The 23,118-nt window shown below is 35.5% G+C and overlaps 1 protein-coding gene across 3 annotated transcripts in view; it reads right to left on the reverse strand.

Moving 5' to 3' along the window:
* LOC134852931 (tubulin polyglutamylase TTLL11-like) overlaps positions 1 to 23,118 on the reverse strand; it is an 82,154-nt gene that overhangs the window by 49,727 nt on the left and 9,309 nt on the right. For 2 of the 3 annotated variants that reach the window (XM_063868805.1, XM_063868807.1), the window contains exons 3-12: positions 17,357 to 17,614; positions 16,975 to 17,034; positions 13,605 to 13,713; positions 10,293 to 10,532; positions 9,769 to 9,951; positions 8,786 to 8,969; positions 8,266 to 8,405; positions 5,859 to 6,096; positions 2,622 to 2,858; positions 2,277 to 2,327 (exon numbers count right to left, since the gene is read on the reverse strand). In XM_063868805.1, coding sequence (XP_063724875.1) covers positions 2,277 to 2,327; positions 2,622 to 2,858; positions 5,859 to 6,096; positions 8,266 to 8,405; positions 8,786 to 8,969; positions 9,769 to 9,951; positions 10,293 to 10,532; positions 13,605 to 13,713; positions 16,975 to 17,034; positions 17,357 to 17,614 — 1,700 coding nt within the window. The remainder of the gene's footprint in view (positions 1 to 2,276; positions 2,328 to 2,621; positions 2,859 to 5,858; positions 6,097 to 8,265; positions 8,406 to 8,785; positions 8,970 to 9,768; positions 9,952 to 10,292; positions 10,533 to 13,604; positions 13,714 to 16,974; positions 17,035 to 17,356; positions 17,615 to 23,118) is intronic. The other variant, XM_063868806.1, reaches the window with a different exon arrangement.

Here is a 23,118-nt window from a genome sequence, read left to right on the forward strand (position 1 = left end):
AAAACCACAGATTGCATTTGGTTCTTTTTTTTACCACCACACATTAGTGATCATCAAAAAATTGATTAGTAATCATATAATTATATTTATAGACTGCAGAAAATTATCGGCGAAGGGTGTATCGAAAGCTGCTCAGAAGATGTTGAGCCATCAGCGATATCGAGACACCTTGACCTCTGGCTCGTTATTCAAAACTGAAAACAGTCGAATCGCATCCGAGTCACACAATCTGCAAACAGTGACTTCGACGAAAACATCGTTATCAGCTTTTGATGACAAACGCTACATCCTCGATGATGGTCAGCAGACTCTTCCCTACGGTCACAAAAACATCGTGAGTCAAACTGTGATTGGCATTGATGATAGTGATGACAACACAGCCGCTGTTAATTCTGACCCAACCGATGATGACGATTTGGAAAAATGGATGCCATTTTTTGAAGACCGTCAACAGCCAGTGTCGTGGGATTGTGACGATTTCCTAGATGGGGTGTCTGTAGAATTCGCCAACACTCAAAACATTAATTGGGACCATCCGGAAATTGATGATGAATACTCTGAGGATAGTTTTGCTGTTGAGAACACACAACCACATCGCTCGCTTCGACAACTGATGGACCAGGTCAATAGCAGTTGGCAAACTCCAGACCCCGGTCTGATTCGGGCAGCAGAAACCAACGACAGTGATATTGATAGCGGGGATATCGCGGATCTGGAGGCCAATACTTCCGATGAGGACGAGTCGTCATTCTTCAACGATTTGTTTTTCGATTATGAAGCAGTTGAAGTAGAAGAACCACGGTCAAAAAATCGACGAATAGATTAAAACACAAAAAACACCACATTAACTTTTGTATAGTAAATAAAATTCAGTTATTTAATATGAGAATTGTCTGTACATAAAATTTGACCTACCGCTATTCCGCGTTTAGTGTGTATTTAAGTGCGAGATTTTGTTCAGCTTTGGAACTCAGTTAATCTGGGATATAAGCAACTTCATTTAAGCGATAGTGTCTTTAGCATACTTTTGTATGTATTTGTACGTAATTTGAGTTTGAATCAAAGTTTTAAGAAGAATTGAGCAAACAGTCTATAGCGCAGTTAAACACTCCAGCTGGTTTCAGAAGAAAGATTTGGCAAATCCTTTCCCGCTCCAAACATGTAACCACAACGTTCAGTGGGAATACTCAATAATATACCGAAGTTTTACATGAGGACTATTAGGTATAAAATTATACATGGTGACAATTAGGATTATTACATGGTGACCATTGCTGATCATTTAATACATGGTGACCATTATGATTTATACCTAATGGTCATCCATGTATGACAACTCCCCCCCCCCCGATCCTAACGCACTATATGCATACTACTAACTTTCAAAATGAACACACTATGTCGCAAGATTATTTGCGACTTGAGTTGGAAAAAAAAGAGAGTTCATACTACGACACAAGCTCTGCTTGTGTAATTAACAATATAAATATGCTTTCCGAGATACAATCCCGAAAAAGCACTCTTCTAAGCAGAAGTAAAACCTGGATATTTTAGACTACTTCTACAGAGATGATGTCACCTATCTGCAGATCTGCTCATACATAAAGCAAAAATCTAAACAGATGTAAGAGAAACCAACCAATCACGCCAACTGAAGAGTTGAGATCGCGGGGTCTTTTTATTTCGGGCAGGGTACTTTGGGGTCTTTAAAAAAGATGGGTCCTTTTAGACCCTACTTTTGGTAGGACCCCAAAGACCCCTACCGTCGAAAAGACCCCCCCCTAAGGACACACGGCGGATTACAATACTACTGGCACTGGACAAACTATGAGACAAAGTAGTTCGCAAAACAGGAAACAGAGTGGTTATCAACATTCAAAGAAAAAGCCGTGGACAGGAAGCAACTGAGAGTTCTGATTCTCCAAATCAGCAAGGACAATGGCGAGCAACAGTACCATAAACACTCTCCTTGGACTATGAGAAATAAAGTGGCGGAACAAAAAATTGAGATTACAAAACGTTTCTTTTACTATTTTCTTCCCAATTTGACAACAAAGTCTTTAACTGTATAGCCCTGTTGTACTTTCACAGCAACGGGCTATCCATGTTGAATTATTTTAATAGCTGTGAAAAAAATGGCATTAAGAAGTTGGTAAGGTTTTTAGCAGTTGTTTGTAGTGCTAGTATTTTTTATTGTTTTGAGTATTAGTATTTATTTTGTTAGTGTTCGAGTAGAGTTGACACATTTAGAGTTAGTATCTAGCATTCAGTGTTACCTCATGAATTTTCTGAAGTCTGCCTTTGACCAGCTAAGAGTCATTGTGCCGCTTAAACACATCATCACCTTAAGCATCCATTTTCCGTTTGAACATAACGTATCTTAAGAGTCAAATGTATAGCTTATCCAAAGGCTATAGGCTACTTTGAAATGAATTCTGCTGCTATAAGCCCGCAAGCAAGTGTTCGTGTTCGAGCTACTCTTCTTGTGCGCTATACACTAATTTTGAACGAATCTAACATGTAATGAAATGTATGTGTGTGTGTGTGTGTGTGTGGGGGGGGGGGGGGGGGAATTGGAAAAATGCCAGGAGTATTTAGTGGCTGATGTAATGGAGACTGACCTCATGAAGCTTCTGAATGCGGACTGGGAGCCTCTGTTGGAGCGAGTGCCCAAGACGAAGACATAGACAGTGACAAGTTGTTCCATGAAGCGCAGGTAGTCGAGGGAGGAGTCTGCACAGTTGTAGACCAGGTACAGACATGGCTCCTGTCTGAGGGGGTCATCATTGTTAGATACAACCCCCTCTCCATCCGGGTAGTGTACTGCACATTGCACCCCATACTTGGTCAGGAAACGTCTACATACAAACACCATTAAACCATAAAATAGGGGCTCATATGCGGCGGGAAAAAGAAAAAAAGCCCAATATCCGCCAACCAAACCCCCTCCCTCCGTCTCCAATCTCCCATGCAAACTGTGAATTGTTCACCGTCAATATTTCTGTTCACTTGGCTTAATAGCCTGAAATTCGAAATAAAACCAAAAATACACAAAGGCAATCCAAACAAATTTGGGCTAGATGGAAACTCAGAACACGATTGACGTTCGATGAATCTGATCAGCTCGTAGAAATTTTCAATGCTTGTTGACAAAATCATTGACAATAAATATTTTTGGTGATATCCATTCGAATTTTATACAGAAAAAACTCAATTAAAACTATAATGCAAGGACTAAACTGTAAATGGCGTTAAGTTAGATAGCTCAAGGGCATCCTCTGATTTTAATGTGGCGTAAATGATGTATATCTATCTACTGTGATATCATCTAATAGCAAAATGATCTAAAACTGAAGTTAACTAAGCCTTATTCTAATTCCCGAATGGATTTTTCCAGCTCCCTTTCCAGATGCAGCATATAATAATAAGTGATTGATGATCACAAATGATTCCAGTCTACAGATTTTTATGGCAAGAGCAGATATGATTTCTATCAAGTGACAACCAATCACAATCAACTATTTAAAACACATCAGACTCAATTTACCTGAGTAGTCAACCGCCTCTCTATAAAAAAAAAAACCTTGATGAAATTCAATTAGTAACATATAACCAACAAATGATTTATAAGCATATAAATTAACGGAAAGGAGTTAAAGTTATACAGAGACATTAAAGTATACCAATTTGATATTATTTGAGGGCTCAATTTTCTTTCCTTTTTGATAACTTTCAATTAAACTTTAATTTCAATTAAACAAGGAATTTTGAATTTTTTCTTGAAACAAAAGAAAACAAAAAAAGAACTCGAACTGAATTACTTTCTTCACTTTATTGATTGGCGCTAGAATAATGTCGGCAATTTTTGAGCAGACACCAGTTGAGCCGAAAAAATTGCTTTCATAAAAACTTCAAAATTCGAAAAAAGCCCCTTGAAACATTTAGAAAACTTCTCGCTCATCAAACGACTCGAAAACAGGCCGCTGGGTCGATATAAAACAAGCAGACACATTTTTAGTGAAATAACGAGAAAAAAACCTGATATACTGAAATCGGATTAGGTGAATTTACAACCAATATAAAAAATTCGAATAGAACGGGCATTTCAAAAGCAGATAATGCTCATTTGCTGCTTTACAAATTCAAATGTATAAGAATAAATTCCACCATTCCACTAAAACTACCTGTTCAACAAAGTTACTTACTGAAAAAAAGTCTAGTACTTGATCTCAACTAAGGCATCAAAATCAAGCAGACAAACGATAAGCCGACGAGTTATTTTCCAAACGAATAATTTTTTACCCTTGCGATAAGCAAGGGTATTGCAATCGGGAACTAGACTTTTTTCCCGTTAAGAACTTTGTTCACCGGATGATCTCCAATTTCAAGATCTCCCTTTTCAGCAAGTTGCAGGTTCAACACCTCCCGTTACTGTTTAGAAATGATTCATTACTGGATCCACTGCTAAAAAAATCTTACAGATGTTTAATTTGATATCTTGTAGGCTTAATTGATTTCAGCCCAATTTTTGTCGACTTATTTGCCGGATGTTTTTTTTCCAAAAAAAGAGATTCAATTAATTGTTAGATGCAATTCGAAGAATGTAACACGATAAAAAGCTTTTTATACACGTTTTTCAACACGCATCTTTATACACGCTAAACCTTTTAGTTGAAAAGAAAAAATTTTGAACCAATTTTTTGTTTGATTTTCTTTTCATTTATTTTCAGTTTACATTTTTGATATGTAAATGTTTTACATAAAATCCACTTTTGAACCTAAAAGTAGTTCAGGTTTTCGCACCAAAAGGTGTCATCTTAACGACACTTGACACCTCACTCCCCATTATTTTAAGGATAGCGAGTCTCAAGTGTTTTCATTTCATACTTGAACGTGGCAATTCATCCAGTTATCACACAGTGCTGATTTAAATTAACCGGACAAAACGCGTTTAACATGAAACTTAAAACGCGTTTTTCTCAAATTGGGTTGAGTTTAGGTGAAAACTTATGGAGACAAAACTTGCTTAAAATTTCAGCAGAACTAATATGGTGTGATTTGTTTTGCAAAATTCGGGCCCAAAATTTTACCCCAAAATGGGTCATTTTGGCTTTTCTTAGTTTATCAAAAATTACGCCGAGAATAACGAGTCGACACAGACATAATTATATCAGAGTGAGCCCCGTACGTAGTCCAACAAACTTTAAGAAGAGTGTTTTCTCCAAAAAAAAATTGCAAACTGTTTAAAAATTGTTTTTAAATAAAAAATAGCATTTTATATAGTAAAAACGACCAGTTTTGTCCATCAAACAAAAATAAATTAACTTATACAACGTTTTGGAGAATATAACACTCTTAAAGTTATGAAATGCTATCTACTATATAAAATGCTATTTTTTATTAAAACAATTTTTAAACAGTTTGCAAATTTTTTTTTGGAAAAAACACTCTTCTTAAAGTTTGTTGGGCTACGTACGGGGCTCACTTTGATATAATTATGTCTGTGATCGACTCGTTATTCTCGGCGTAATTTTTGATTAAGTAAGAAAAGCCAAAATGACCCATTTTTGGGGTAAAATTTTTGGCCCGAAGTTTGCAAAACAAATCACACCATATTAATTCTGCTGAAAATTTAAGCAAGTTTTGTCTCCATAAGTTTGGACCTAAACTCAACCCAATTTGAGAAAAACGCGTTTTAAATTTCAAGTTTAGCTCGTTTTGTCCGGTTAATTTTAATCAGCACTGTAGCGTTTCGTGATTAGCCCCTATAGCCTTCGTATTTGCTATTCGAGATCTCAGTAACTTCGAAGTCGGAAAGGTTCTTAGATTCGAATCAAACTATCTCTATGACAACTAACAGTGTCTTGTGTCTGTGATGTGTTGGACATGCCAACAGGAGTGACTCCAACACCACTGGCCTTTTGATCTCCTCATCCACTGGACTGTGGACCAGTTGGTAGCCTGGATGATTGGGTGCAGCCACCCCAATTAATCCATCCTCACCTATCTCTGTCTCGTGGTCCAGATTCAGACTGGGGTTGGCATTCACTTCCAGCAAGTGCGGCTCAAACTTGTCATCCACTAGAATGTCGAAACCTGCAAGATGAAACAATCAGACATACTCACTTGATACTTCATTAGAACTGTCAAACTTGGGGGAAATAAAACAGAAAATAGTAAATAAAAATCAGGGCTGGTAAATTTACAAATTCGTTTACAAAATAAATCAAAGTTAGCGCTGAAATCGAGGCGAAGCGAAGCTTTGCACCAACTCATTTTTGTTAGTTGTCATGCTATGTTTGTGTTGCATCGCAAACGGTGCAAAGCTTCGATTTGCCTCGATGTTAACACTTAACTTTGATTTGTTTTCTTAATTTGTAACTTATCAGCCCTCATTTTGCTTAGCTTTTATTAACTATTTTCAGCTGCTTAAATAAACTTGGTTAGACAACCGACAATTTTAAAGCAAACCGACCATTTTGAGCAGATACTCGATGAGCCGCCGAAAAAGTATTTTAAAAAAACGTCAACTAAAAATATCCCTCAAAACATTCATAGAAAAAAAAACTTTTTTTTTGCTCATCAAACGACTTAAAAAACCGCTAAGTCGATAAAAAACAAGATAGCCGGTTACTGTGCACGTAGCACAGAGGGCTTCCAAAAATAAGTTTTCCTTTTAGTCAACATTACAGTTTTTTTTTAGCCCAAATTGCTATTTTTCATTCATATATAATTAACGTTACTCAATCGATTTACTCGCTCGGAAATAGACAAAAAATCAAACATTTCAAATAGTTTTTCGTCGAAACTGGGAAAATTGTTTGCAAATTTTTCAACGTCGTTCGAAAAACGACTGAAAGGGCTTTAATATGATATATCACTCAGCCCAGTCGGATTATTTTGCGTGGAAAAAAAAGTAAAAAAACACTAAAACACAGCCGAATACAAAGTTCCTCCCCACTTTCAAGGGTCGGAGGACGAAAAGCCGAAGGATTCTAAGCCAAGAAAGAAGACAAAAACAGAAAAAAAAGATATCGAAAGAAAGAACTTATTTCTTCAGCATATCCTGGAAATAATAGGCGAAAGACAAACATGATGCCCACTTGGAGCCTACGCTTGGAGAAAATAGTGAGAATCAATTTAAATAATCGAGTCAGAGTAAAATATCAAAAATTTATAGATATAAATATAAAAAATATTTCACTTATTTTTCGAAGTGTAGTGGCCAAACCTAGTGAACAGATAGCAACATTAATTCTTCTTATCATTAATCTTCACTGCAATCAAAATAAACAAAAATCATGAAGCAAAAAGAAAACATAACAAAACATGGCCAAAAGACGGTTGGAAAGAGTCAATGAATGCAATTTAAAAAAAAAACAAATGTTCTTGAAAAAAATCTGATCTTTCCAATTTCCAAGAAAAAATAAATGCCCCATGAACGCTCTTTGAATTTCTAAATCAATTTATAAAAAGCGCTTTTAGATAATATAAACCTTAATTGAGAAAAATGGATCAATAGATAAATTTTTTATTTCGCTGGCTAAATCTGAAAATTAAATTCCATTTTCGAAACTAGAAGTCAATCACGTTTTTCGTGAATTTTCAACTTTGCTGTTCAATAGTGGAGTTTCTTTTTTCCTTCCTTTTAACAAAGGAAATGAGCTGAACTGAAAAAGAAATCAAAAGTCAAACAGTGATAAAGTACATTTGAGCCTGAAAAAAAAAACAATTAAAATCATCGCGACCTAAATAAGAGTCTGAACCACGTTCATCGACTTTTAAAAAAATCATTCTCATTTTTTGTGCGGAAACCATCGTCAAACCAAACACAGGCAGGGCCCTGATATCACACAAAATCCACAACTACAACCTAACTGTAACTTATTTGCACTTGAGAACAACCAAAAAAATACTGAAACCGGAGTTGGTGAATTTACAACAACATATAAAATTCAAATAGAACAGAACGGCAGATATGCTCATTTGCCTATTCAAAAATGACCATCAACTGCACTAAATCCAAACTGTGAGCAATGTTATTTAGGTGAAAAAAGTCTAGTACCCGGTTGCAAAACCCTTCTTTATCGCAATGTATCAACTAAGGCAAAAAGTGTCAACTAAGACAAAAATAAGCATACACAGCTTCATGGACTACATCGGTATTTATGGTCTGGGTAACTGAACACCTAAGGCGCAGAAAAAATCAGAATATCAAAACGCGGACTATGTGGCTACAACAACAACAACAACAAGAACGAGTACCTAGTATCTGGAAGCACTGTGGGCCCTGTTTATTGGGGGGTATTTCGTCCCTGTAGGCCACCAGCAGGTCAGGCAATATGGCGAACACCGTCTTCACACTAATCTGCTCTATCTTTGTCCACAATTCAGTCACGTTGTATCTAAACACATGGCAAGACATCACTAGAGAAGCGTAACACAATCTGTAGTGCTTCCAAGGTTCCTTTCATCGTATGCTATCTGCTCTTTCTCCTCATCCCTTTTTTCATTCAGCAGCAGTCGGTATTTATTCCCTAGCCCCCAACAAAAACAATACAGAAAAAAAAATCAAATACAGTTACAAGATGTATTTTTTGCTATAAAACTTTTCGGCATTAACAACTGCGGCTGCTAGTTTTATTGGTTCGCCTTTTTATGAACCCTGGAACCATCCAAAAACTTCTCGATTTGTTCAAGTATTTGACAGTAAGATATGAGAATAATTTTAAAATATAAATTTGGATAGATGTTTTTGCTTTTTTTCTCTCTCTCTCTCTCTCACCCTTCCGATTGGAGAAAGTTGAAGACGGAGGAGAGGAGTCGTTTGCTGCCTCTGGTCATGCTGTTGTTGTAGTCATATGTATCGCTGTACTTGTTCAGAGAGTAGTTCGTCAGATGCATGTACACTCTGCTCTTGTTGCTAGAAGAGGGCGCCTCGTACTTCTCAGTGCAGAAACGGGCCATCCCTCAACACAACAACACAAATCAATACAACCGCCCAATTACGGGGGGGGGGGGGACGATTTATCCCTAACAATTCAACCCTCACAACCCAAATACTATTTCACATGAATTTTCGACCCGAACTATTTCACATTCAGACCCGAAAAATCTATCAAAGCGCCAATATATACTAATTTTGAGGGAGAATGAGCATCAAAAAAACGCAATTTTTTATCAAAGCCTTCCAAAGAAATTTTCGGCCTGATTTCTCGAAAATTTTATGCGGCGAATTTTCATTACGCAAAAGAGGGTCTATCTTGTTTTTCGGAGTGCTTCGAAAATCAGTTTGGTCGACCTGAAAGAGCATTTTTGAACATTCGCCCCTCACCGAAAGCCAACGTTATTGTCAAGACTATTTAAAAACTAAATTTCTGACGAGGCAATTGAAAAGTAATCCATTGCTTGGCAGTTTAATGGAAACTTTCACGCCCTATTTCACACCGAACTGCAATAGAGCGTTGTTTGGATGGCCTGCATTGCTGAACTTGAACACTTCGAATTATTTTGCTTTTCATTAACTTAACTTCCCGAAGCCTTTTTCAAATGATAACAACCATTGCATATTACCAATTTTTGAATGCTGTCGTTCATATTTTTTCGCGCCATTTCTGCGTTTTGATTGAAAAACATAATTTGCCTTCGTTTTATCAAATGAATTTAAATTGAACTGAAAAGATTTGCAAAGATAACTTTATGCCTCAGTTGGAAAAATGTGAGTGAAAATGGAAAAATTAGAATAGAAGAGGGCGATGTGAGGATTACCTTCGCGTGAGAGGAATATTTGGACATTGCTGAGATTCCTGAGGAGGACGTAGACTCTGAAGTCGAACTTGAGTCCGTCTATGAGGAGGGGGTTGTCTATATACTGCTGCACTAGGTAGTTCCGGCTGCCAGCCAGACTGGAGTCAATGTTGCGGGGGTTGTCCTCCAGGAAGATGCCAGTGCCTGGAAAACACATACAACTGAAAACACATAGTATGTAGTCAATTGAAACAAAAACAGGAAAAAAGCAACAATACCTCGATTCCAAATTGAATGTTTGGTAAATTTCTAGTTTAAAACATTCGGCGCCTTTCGGCAAAAGAAAACGTATGAGTGCAAACTTTTCTATGGTTTTTCAGCGACTCTAAAAACCGACTCTAAAAACCTACTCGTTTTTCAGCGCAAGTAAATCATTTAGTAGTTAAAGCTGAATTGTTAATCTCCACCTTTGAGCCCTGGCTGCTTTCACAAAAAAAGAAACTCTTTTTAATTTTTCTGAATTGTTTGTTGTGTTGGCGTGCTACCTTGTGAGGCGTCATCTGGCTTGAATATGAGCCACATCTTCTTGTTCTTTTTCGTCCCCCTCCCCCTCCGGCCACTGGCTGCTCTCTCGTCTGTCTCCCTCTCATGGTCCACAATCAGCTGGGGGATCTCTTCTGGGATGTTCCACGAGCGGGGGTAGAACTTGAAGTCACTGGGAAAGAACTGCTGCAGTCTTCTGATGGCGTAAGTGAGACTGTTCTTGCGTACTATTTGCACCATGCCTAATACACACACGAAAATAGACTTATTTTAGGCCGACTTTTTTCAGCACAAAAATTAACCACAAAAAATAGTGAACATTTCAAACAAATGACATGCCAAATAGACTTATTTTAACCCGACTAATTTTAAACCGACATATTTTAACCCGAAAATCTCAGGTATGGCAGGGTAACTTTCGAAAAATTCAAAAATTTTAAAAGAAAACAGTCAAAAAATGAAAAATTAGACTTTTCAGGGGGTGATTACTTCTTGTATAAAACTGTTGTTAGTGTCCGCTAATGCAGAGTAGCTTCCCACTATCTCTAACCTCATTGAACTCACGATATCAGATTTGAGAGGCTAGTTTTTGAGAAAAAGTCAAAAAGATCCACAAAACATTCAAAAATCGAAAATTCGACTATTCCGAGGGCGATAACTTTACGTGCAAAAAATTTTTGTCGTGGCCACTTGTTCAGGGAAGCTTTTTAAAATCGTTCTTTCCATTGAAACCAAAAACTCATATTTGAGAGAGGTTGTTTTTGAGAAAATGAAAAAAAATATGGGTCAAATATTCAATTTTTCGAAGACCGCAGACAGAGAGCTCAAGTTTAAAAAAGACTCTAGGGGAGTATGCAGGCACACAGAGGAATACGCGGTCTTTCAATTGATACTCCTTTCTTTGGAATCAGGAATTTCTGAGAAAAACTAAAAATAATGCAAAGGGTGAAAAAAATTTCAAACACGAAAAAAATGAAATTCCATCAAATAGATTGGTAAGTATACAACCAATCTGAAAAGTGCGGAGGCGAGTGCTGAAAATGTGTTGATCTTGAAAGGTCTCAAAATAAGGTCAATAATCTGATGAAAAAATAGGTCGATTACTTTTGGCAGAGGAATTTTTTTAGCAAATAAAAAAAAACAAAAGAAAAATGAAGTCAAGGTTAGTTAAATTACAAAACGTAGGCGTAAATCGAACACCTAAAAAATATTAAAAATTCGCATAGAAAAATAAACAATTCCAAGATGTTACAACTAAGCCGGCAACACATAAGCAGACAAATAATTGGCCCACATTTTTTTTGAAACAACATTTCCCGTTTGAAAAAAAAAAACAGGTCCTGGTCAGACTCCCACCCAGGACCTTTGCCGTCCCAGACAAACTCGTTACCTCGCTATGATGGCCACGAACGCCAACAAATTTGAATACATAATAAAACCAGGTAGAGATGAGTCCTGCGGCAAAGTTGTTTACGGGAAAAAAGTTAATTACCCGGTTGCAATACCCTTGCGCATCGCAAGGGTAAACAACAGTTTCTGAGAGCTAGTAAAAGTTGCAATATCAAATCTTTGCGATTTTAAACCTGGAATTTCGAAATTGTTGTTATCGTCAGGAATTAGCCATGTTTCACAGAATAACAAAATTCCAGATGTCTTGACAAAGGGTTGACGAGAAGCAAGTTGAAAAGTTTTGGCAAAACTTCTCGAAGAGTATTTGTACTTTCGGAATTTTGGGTACACTTGCGAGAACACGACCAAAAAGGAGTTCTATCAAGTGAAATAAGAAAAAACTTAAGCCTCGAAATAGCAAAACTCGGCTACGTGTAGGATTCGAACCTACACCATACCGTAATGAAGAGATTTTGAGTCTCACGTTCTATCCACTCAGTCACGCGAGCTTAACAATCGATAAACACTAGTCACGAATAACGCAGCTACATATGCTAATAAATAGCCAATCCGATTCAGCAAAAATGGAACCAAATACAAGTAGACACTATCTTGCAAGTAATAATTTGGAATATAACAAACTGAAGACATCCACACTAAGTTTGCATGTAACAAATCGGAAAGCATAAAGCCACATTATGTATAAATTATGAATTTAAAAAATTGGGAACTATATTTAGTTTAAAAATTTCTGAAATTCAATTTTCATAATTGTTATGTTGTTTGAAACAAATAACTTTTTTCGGTTAATTTGATGAATTAAAAATGCATCAATTGTGTTAACTTATTACTATTCGAATGTCAAAGCACATGCTATCAAAAAGCTGTCAAAAGAAGTGCCCCAAAAGTGGCGCCAATCTTCTCGATATAGGTGGGAAACAAAAGAAGCTTCGTACTAATACACTCGCTTCGCAAGTATAAACAATTTTTCCATCGGTTAAAATTTTTATCTGACGTGGGATTTTTCATACTGAGCGTGAAATCATTCTTTAGAAAAAAAAAGCTTTAGGATTTAACTTACACCAATAATCTACACCAATATTTGCGACTTAGGTTTGAAAAAGAAAGAGTTCATACTATAACACAAGCTTTGCTTGTGTTAAGTGTAACAATGTTGTTTCGATTCTGCAATACGGTAATTTAATTTACAGATGTTGCAGCTACACGCTCAATTGGAATAAAAAAAACACCAAATATATATATACATTCTGTTGAAATCGGTAATATACATTCTGTTTTTTCTTAAATCGGTAAACAATTTTCAATCGGAAATTATTTGAATGAGTTAATTCCTCTTCAATTTTAAAAACAAAAAATATCCAGGAGATCTGATTAAAGCTTGCTCTCTGAAACACTTTTTAAACTGCGCAATTTTCGATTCGATGAGCATGCCAACTGTTCACCAGGCAAACGCTTCTCAATTGGATGCCGGTCAATATCAAAAATTTTTATTTTTCTGAACTATCCCGTATTTAACATAATTTGAAAACCTATCCGGTGCACAACTAGGCTTTTCTGCATAAAAAATGACCTCCAAATCCTTGTAGTTTTCGAGATAACTCGAAAAACATCCTTATTTTCTCTGAATCTTGTTCCAATTGTAGATGTTTATGGGCCCAGCATTCTCCATTGTCTATCCATTCCGATATTTGAAGAAATTTTATTGATGAATTGGTTTATACTTGGAGAGATTGATTGTTTCTTTCTTTTGTACATTTTCTTAATTATCCAATTCATTTCAATTTTCTCAACTTATTTATTGGAAACAAAAACTTTTAACGTGCTGATTTTTCCCTGCTATTTATCGCTCGTGAAACGGGTAAATTTTGGTAAGTGCGTATATGTATGTGAGTAAAAGTGTGTACCTGGGAATTTGTTGATTCGGATCTCGCTGCTGTAGGGGATGCAGGGAGTGTCTTCGAATGCACATGCATGCCAGAATATGTCTGGCACTCGCATTGCACGCATAGAGGCCTACAGTCAACGCACAACCATCCAGTTGAGACTTTCTATATAATTTTATAATTTTACTATTTCAAAAACAGTGCTGATTGAAATTATGCGATCAAAACCTGAAAGTTAAAACAAGTTTTTCTCTAACTGGGTTGCTTTGGACAAAAAATGATGGAGCCGAAGTCAGCTTGGTCAATCAGCAATTAAGCCAACAACGTTTAAAAAGAGCATAATCTCTAAAAATTTGTATCAAAACAGAGGCGAAGCTGAGCTTCGCACCACTTACGAACACAATAAAGCTCCAAAAATCAAAAGATAGTCTTCAACGAAAATTAAAAAAAATGAATGAATTTTGAAGAAATTGTAGGCTCAAAAATCAGTGAACAATTTTATTGCAATTGATATAGAAGTCAATTGGATTTGGCTTAACTCCATCCATTTCTTTCTGATAACAATAAGAAAACAATTCGGTCATAAAATTGAGATGCGATAATTCCTAAAAGTAATCAAAAAATGATCATGAAACTTTGCAACCAAACAATCTGCATATCCAATAAGAAAAATCTGGGATAAAGGCCCTATCCTCTCTAGTATAACATCATACTAAAAAAAAGTTTCAAACACATGAACGCAAAAATTACAAACAATTACCACATTAATTAACTTGCAGAAAATCTGAAAAACTGAGCCTATAAAAAAACGCAATTACATCAAGAATTCCGTTGTGAAATTTGTATGCAAAGGTAAAAAGAGCTAGATCACAACAAAGAAATAATATTAAAAAACGCCCAAAATGGAAATAAAAAACATGCAAAGTTTTTCAAAAACTTCAGCCAGAAAGAACCACGCGCCTAATTATCGTGCAGAATTCGTCGCCCTATTCCTTTGTAAGCAACAAAGTCAAGTCAAATTAGCAAAAATGATCTGGAAATTTATCAATTGTTTTTTGACAAATTGAAACAATACGTGAAACCATAAATTTGAATCGATTTTAAATTCATTGCTTAAGCCTCACACACACCTGACTAAATAAAACTAAAACTAGTTTCACGCAATTTTTTGCAAAAAAATTATAGCAGAAAAATTCAAATAAGTTTTATATCTGAGAGAAAAATTTTGCGGTAATAAAACAGAAAACCATGAACTATATTTACCATCATGATAATGACAAAATGATGAAAAATCTACCAAACAATTACAGAATTGATTACCTGGCGAGAAAGCCGACAAAAACTGGGTCCAAATTGATGAAGCTGACAACATAATCAACTCACATCTAGAAATCTTTTTTTTTTTAAATTCAGCTGAAAAACATTAATCATTTTAGTTTTTGATCCGGCTTTTGAATTACAGCAGTTAGACGTACATCGTGAGTACATTTGAGTACAATAGAGACTGATTAGGAGACGACCAAATATAAGTCATCTTATGAACAAAGTAGTTTACGGGAAAAAGTTTAGTACCCGATTGTACTACCGTTGCTTATAATAAATAAAGGTTAATAAATTTACTTTAGAATAGCCGAAATATGTCAACTTCACTAAATCAGATAGCAACTTTTGTTTCGAACATCTTTTGCTCTTTTTTATTTTCCACGCAAATCAGCTACAATAAAAAATCATCGGAGGGAGTTACGTGATATATCATATAAAAGAACTTTAGGGCGTAATTCGAACGATTTTTAAAACTTTTCCCAGCGTCGAGAAAAACCGGTTTGAAACTTCGAGTTTTCGTCTATAATCGAGGTAGTAACGCGAGCGAGAAAACTTAAATTAGCTTATTTTAACAGCTGAAAAGCTCACAATAGCTTAAATACAGCCAAAAAACGTAGTTTTACTCGGTTAATTTTTCTTGAGTATTTTAGCGCCTTTTTGTAATCAAGAACTTCGAAAGTTCAACAACAAACTGCAACAACAAAAATAAAACAAACTTTGATCCTTTTTAAATTTTTATTGTTTGTGTGGCCAATTTTTGACAAAAACATTTTTCCAATTTGCCTCTTTTACTATGACTGTCGAACATGTCTAAGATCTAGTTTTTCGTTCAGATCCTTTTATCACACCCCTAGATGAAACGAACTGCTACTTCAGGTCGAAAGTTCAACAACAAACTGCAACAACAAAATTTAAACAAACTTTGATCCTTTTTAAATTTTTATTGTTTTTGTGGCCAATTTTTGACGAAAACTTTTTTCCAATTTGCCTCTTTTATTATGACTGTCGAACATGTCTAAGATCTAATTTTTCGTTCAGATCCTTTTATCACACCTTGAGAAAGAAAGACATTAATTGGAAAACTTTTTTATGTATTTTTATAAGACTATGTTCGGATCATTCTGTGCTACAGTAACCGGCGATCCTTGTTTTTTTTGACAACAACTTCAAAGCAAATATTAAAGGTTAACTCTTCTCAAACGTTGTTGGCCTACATGAGAGGTTCACGGTGATATAATTTTGTCAGCAATTGATCCAGTAGTTCTGGCGTAAATGTTTATTGACTACAAAAAGCTCGATATTCGTGAAACAAATTGCACGATATTAATTCTGCTGAAATTCCAAGTTAACATTGTCTGCATCATCTTTTGTCAAAAACAGCCCAACTTGATAAAAAAAAGTATCAAGAAAGCGTTTCAAAATTCAACTTTATTCGTTTTATCCGGAGAATTTAAAACATAGCCAATCGAAGATGGGAAAAGAGTAATGAACGCAACTAAACATTAAAAAAACACTGACTTTGTTTTTAAAATTTCAACTTTCGAGTTTCAAAGAAAAAATAGATGCCCATCGAGCTCTTTGAACTTGAAGAATAATTTTAGATTGGCTCTTTTTTTGAGAACATTAACCCAACTAGAGAAAATTGGAACAATAGGTAAACTTTTTATTTCGCTGGAAATCTAAAAATTCAATTCCACTTTTGAAACTAGAAATCGTTCACCTTTTTTGCGCAATTTCCCCTTTCGTATTCGGAGAGTGCTATTTACGTCACTTTCAGCAGATGAATTTCAATTGAACTCAAAAAGTCCATCATACCTAAGTGCATCAATATTTTAAGACTTTTTCCTGAAAAAAAAACAAACAAAAAATCAGCAAGACCTATATCAGAGTCTTCACTACGTTCATTACTCATAAACAGCACTGAGGCAATCAAGAAACAACATAATTTCACACAATTCTTATGTTTCCACCTTTTTTACTATCTGTTTACCTTATCCGAAACCTATTTATTTTCCTGGGCAGGATATTTTACCCTAAAAACAGAAAAGATATCTGGACAAGAACTGACGTGCTGAAAGTGGTTCCTGATCTCGTACCATCCCAGATCCTCCAAACACAATTTCATCACCTGAAAACAAAATGTGCTGATGAATAAATGAAACGAACTGCCACTTACGGAATGCAGCAGGAGGGTGCACGTACTTTCATATTTAGTAGAGGCTGACGGACCAAACAAAAAACAATTTTTCCTTTAAACCATCATAGGGAAGGGATTATTCACATCGTTAAAAGCATTCAACTTACAAGCATTTAATTTGAAATTTCTCAATGTTGAAAATTGTCATTTAAATTAAGAGGGTCGGGGTTGGGGAAAAGTTTGAATCGTTCAATTGGTTAAAAAAAGGGGGATTTTTCGCTCATAGGGACAGAATAAAAACATGACAAATGACCTGTACAGAAGTTTTGGCGTGTGAAGTGTCCACAAACACATGTGGTCTCTCATGTTTGTACTCCTTGTTCGTCAGATGGGGCTTCACTGGCTCCTTCAACCTCTGGCTCACACCACTGGAACTGCTGGCATCGTGTGCTGTATTCCCGCCGTGTACTGTTAGATTGGATGTGGTCTTGTCGGGGTTGTGTTCCACTTCCACTGGGAGCAACACTCTACGCAGTGAGTCCAGTCCGATGTCTTCGTGCTGTTTGCCCAACTAAAACAACTTCGTATAATACTGACTTCTAACCGACAAACGAGTCATCTAGAGTTCCAGCAAGACCTAAATAGGGTAGGACATTTCTTCAGTTCTAATAAGCTAACGTTAAATCGGAAAATAATTAAATGCCAGCTGATACAAGATACAATTCGGAAACTTTTCTCCTTAGCTGCTTCAAATAGACGGCCTTCAACTCGGTGTTAGTTCGGGCGTTAACTATCTGCGTATATGTATTGACTCCAAACTTAGTTTCAAAGTACATAGATAATGTAAGCACTCAAGCAGCAAAAGACAGGCGAAGCAGAGCTTCGAACCACTTATAATGGAAAAAATGAAAGTCTAGGAAAAAGTTTTAAAAAATCAGATTACAAGAATGTTGGAAAACACTTTTGAAAAACAAATAAGCAGCAAAATCAGTTTGACTCCAACTGATGTTTTAACCTGGCCAGCTATGCAGAATACACGCGATGGAACTATTTGTAAAGAGCACACTGATGAAAAAACGAACTTTGATTTTATTCACTAAGACAAAATACAAACACCGAGAAATTTTATATCATTTTGCAACTAACAGAACAACTAAAATTAAATAAAAAACACACCTCACCTGGAAAAACTTTTCTAGAAGCAACTAACTACTAAAAATGATTAACTTCAAAAACAATTACAACACTCCAAAATCTAATAATTATTTTTGCTAAAGAAACAATTGGCTCAAAGGACTCATTAAAGAAGTAGAAACAAGAAAGAGACGCTACTAAGAACAAACAAATGATTTTAAAGTTCTGAGGTCGAAAACAAACACAAATTGAACTCCTATAAAAAATTCCGGTCAGACTGAGAACAAAACCTCAAATAAAAAAACGTAATTTAACTAATTTTGCTAAAAAAACGTATCACTAAGCGATTTTAAAAAATTTAACCAGAAACGTGTCAATATTATCTGGAAGTGAAATATAATTATTAAGAACTTTTTTAAATTGACAACGAAAAAAATTCAAGACTAAAAAGTTATTTCGTTACAATTTTAACACATTGCGACTACTTTCAACAAAAGAAATACTTAAAATTATTCAGGAATAGCAGACAGCAACTCATGTTGACAAGAAAAAAAAACAAAATATGAGCTGAGCAATTTTGAAAAAAAAAACCAAAATGCAACTACTATACACTACACTAACCATTAAGCTATTGAAATGATAACCTTTTCAATTTATCGATTCTTCGAACAAAGTGTTTACGGGAAAAAAATCTAGTACCCGATTGCAATACCCTTGCTTATCGCATAGGCCAATATAAAAGGAAATTTTCTTCTCATTAACAACGAACGGAAATTTTTTCAACGGATTTTCTTTTCCGTGAAGACAATGTTCTGGATGTTTACAAGCTATTTATTCACGATTTACTAAATTTTGTTTGACAAACTCTGATCAAATTGATCTCCCCGATTTCTCATGATTGCTCTATAAAACCGAATCACAAATACAAGACTAGATTTTTTAAACAAAGAAAATTTTAACATTAAGATTACATTCAATTCCTTACGTAATCATGGGACAAAACTTTATTATCTACCTATTGAATTAAAACAAGATTATACCATTTAGAATTACTTTGATAATTTTGAAAAAGACTAATTTAGATTTTGATGATCAACTCATAGAGTGTAATTTTCAAATATGTTCCAAAAGAAAAATTATTTAAACTGCCTAAGTTCTGTAAATTGCTGGTTTTTCTTGTTCCCTAATTTACTGAAGGGTGAAATTAAAGATGCTAAAAAACGAAGTAGACAAATTCATATGAGAATTTATTTAGTCGCATGTTGACTGTTTCGGTTGCTCTAGCAACTCAAATTCATTCCTTGCAGGTTTGGGAATAACAATTACATTGTTTGGGGTGCTTTTTTTCAAATCATACTTTATATAGATTGAAATATTTTTAAAGGCTGTCTCTCGATAAGTAATTTCATTGCATATTAGGATGTCCAATTCGGTGCTTACCTCCGATTTTCGCATGAACTTAATGACATAATTGGTTCTAATTTTGCCGAAGAAATTGAAAAAGTAATTTGAACCTACAAAAACACAAAATTTCAAGAAAATATATGGATTCTAATACTGATTATCTATTGGTTTCAAGAAAAAAAATCAAGGTTAAAAAACTGCGTTTTTCACTGCGTGAGGATCAAATCTGCTAAACAATGATAAAAACGATCCAAAAACATTTTTAAAGATAGAAATCGGCATAAAATTTTATTTATTTAATCCAGACAATTTTTTTTCGTTAAAACAGTTGTTATGATTTGGATCTCTCAAAAATCGATAGTGTTTAGTTTATGGTATCGTAATTTTTATTTCTATAAAAATACGATGAGGTCTATTGAACCCCCCCCCCCCATAACAAAAAAAGGGGGAGAGTCAATATGATAGGGGCATTGGGTTTATGAAGTAGTCATTTTGTCTTACGTGGGGAGGGGGATCAGGTACCGACAACTGTTGCGCGTCTACAAATCGGCAAAAAATAAGGTTTTCTTATTATCGCTTTTTTGCAGATGAAAAATAAAGAAGCTGCTAAAATCAAACTGATGTGGTAATATTCATATTGCTGCATATGGTTAGTAATTCATTGATTTTAGTTAGATTCGCCTCTACGGACATGCAGATTCGACATGTTTTAACTAAATCTACGCCTAACTTGCTATTAGAAAAACCCTAATTGCCAAATAAGTCAAAACTCTAAGCAAAAACTTTATCGTACAAATGAAATGTTTGTTATTGGAGATACCTGCCCCGAAGAGCAGGTTTGGAAAAAGAGAGAATTCTCAAGTTGTCCCTCCGCACGGAAAACTTTAGTATGTAAATCGTAAATTACTAGAAGTTATGTACTACAACTATTTGGTACTAAAGCAAAAAGAAAACTTATTTAGGTAAATCAATGCATAAAGTTTGTAAGTTTTTTAAGTCTGTAAGTTGTACATTCTGCATTATTGCCTCTCCATGAATCAAAAAGGACGATTGATACTGCTTTCGTTTTTACAACACTGGGATTTTTGAATATGTCGGATAATTGTTTGATTTGAAGTTTTTCCAGGAACGGTTTTATAGTAGAGCAACTCTCAAACAGATGGGTACAGTTCTCAAACTCATACATACAGAAAGCACATAATGGATCGGGCTTTAAGTTTCTATTCCATAGGACGTCTTTATCTGGAAGGCAATTGCAGAGCAGACGGTAGAACAATTTTTTTTCAAAGCTGGTTAACCTTGGTTGTCTCCACAACCATGGCGAAACTTTACTGAATTCAGTTGGGTTCAAGTTGAACTTCAAGCAGCTTTTTTCGATTCTTTTTTTCCAACTATTTTCAAAGTGAAAGTTTTCCACGCATGCTCCATATATTTGGGAGTATTTTGTTTTCGCAAGGATGCTCATCATCCAACCTCGGGAATTTATTATCTCAATGCTTTCGTCATTTAATGAGTTGATACTGAGTTCAGAGTTTTCTAGATCTCCATCTAGTTCTCTGTAAAACCTGCTTGTTGGATTATTCCAGTTTTCCATTAAGAGATGTTTCTGCAGTGGTCCGAAGTTGAAGTAGGCATTTTGAAAATCTTGGATTTTGGCAGCTAAAAGATGGGCCTGCAGGCTGGGAAGTTTCACTCCTCCTTTGAGTATGTCTCGTTCAAGGAAATGCAAAGCTATTTCACATCTCCTGCCAGCTCCCCAAACAATTTTTCTGGTTACTTCCTTGTACATTTTGAGAACATCTATTGAAATTAGATCGTGTCTTCCGATATGAGTTATTTGTGGTATCACAAAAGTGGAAACCGCAATAGATTTTGCTCTGTAACTCATGTATCGATTGAATCTGATCTTGTTGTTTTGAAGTCTTTTCAGAATTTCCTCATTATTTGATCTTCTTGAGAGCTCTGGGTCTCCTAGCACTACTCCGAGTACTTTTGCTGTTCTAACAGTTTCCATATTTGGCTGATCGTACAGGCTTAAGGATTTCGATTTACTTCGATTAACTCGAAACTGGGTGCCTTTGCAGAAATCATCAAGTATTTTGTGCAGATGTTGAACCTCGTCAGCGCGAGTGAAAACTGTTAGGTCGTCAGCATACGCAACACTTCGCGTTTCAAATTTACTAAAATAAGTTGATTCTCGTATTTGATTTAACAGTGGCTCGAGAGCTAAGATAAAAAGCAGAGCTGATAATGGGCATCCTTGTCGGACTCCTCGTTTCTGTTTGATTTCTCTTGAATTAAACCCATTTATTGCAACTGATGACTTAGAGTTGCAGTACAAGCTTTCTATTAGAGATATCAATTGGCTTGGGCATCCAATTTTTCGTAGAATTTGGAACATATATTTCCGATCGACCCTATCAAAAGCTTTAGAAAAGTCGATCGTTGAAGCTACCACTTTGGGTTTTGATTTGCGGAGTCTTAATCGGATTTCAAGGATGGCTTGATGTATGGATCTATTGGGCAAATATGCATGTTGCTCGTTCTCAATCACTTCACTTAAAACTGGCTTAAGCCTTCCAGCTATTACATGTGACAGGATTTTCTGGTCTGTGTTTATCAAGCTGATCGGCCTATAGTCATTCGGCAGAAGACTCTCAGTTTCTTTCGGCAATAGTTTGATTATGGCTTTGTTGAAGGACTTCGGCATTTTAGCAAAACTAAAAGCAGACTGAAACAATGGTAAAAGTATATTGGCAAAAGAGAAGGCATGTTGTTGATATAATTCAGATGTAAATCCGTCAGGACCTGGGCTCGTTCCTTTTTTTAGTTTACTTTTTGCCATTTCAATTTCTTCCATTTGAAGTGGAGCATCAAGACTTTCGATGCTCTTGTCCGACAATTTTTTGTGAAAACTATTGAGAATCTCATACCGATCTATGTCCATCACTTGCTCTTCTTTATAGAGGTTTTTGTAGAAAGATGTTGTTTCTTCCAATATCCGCTGTGTTTTAGTTGTAATATCCCCAGTTTGAAGTTTCATTTTTCTGATGACTGTTTTAGGTTGCTGTTGCCTAGCCCATCTTTTAATTTCTTTGGGGTTGCCGTCCTGAAGCTCTTTGACATTATTTTGAATACATGTCAAAATTTGTCGACACTCTTCTTGTTCTAATTTTCGCAGTTGACATTCGAGTTCAACTCTTTTTTGATTGCTTATATTCAAACGTTCAATTTGGGATTCTAACATTTGTTTGTATTTTGTTTCTAGTCTGATTTTCTGTATTGAGATGTTGCGTAGGAACTCACGTAATTCTTGCTTACTTACATCATAGTTTTCAATTGACCAATTTTCAAGACGTTTTTCTATTGTTTTTTTGTTATTTGGCAGAATGTTGTTATTCAATCTCCAGATACCTGGACCCATGTCCACTTGAGGTTCTTGAAAGGTTTGGTAACATAAGATCTGGTGGTCGCTCAAGGTTGTTTCGTACATTTGGAATGTATCATCCGCCTTGAGAGTATTCGAAAAAATAAAGT

The sequence above is a fragment of the Symsagittifera roscoffensis genome, chromosome 8, assembly GCF_963678635.1.
Source record: "Symsagittifera roscoffensis chromosome 8, txSymRosc1.1, whole genome shotgun sequence".
Lineage (NCBI taxonomy): Eukaryota > Metazoa > Xenacoelomorpha > Acoela > Convolutidae > Symsagittifera > Symsagittifera roscoffensis.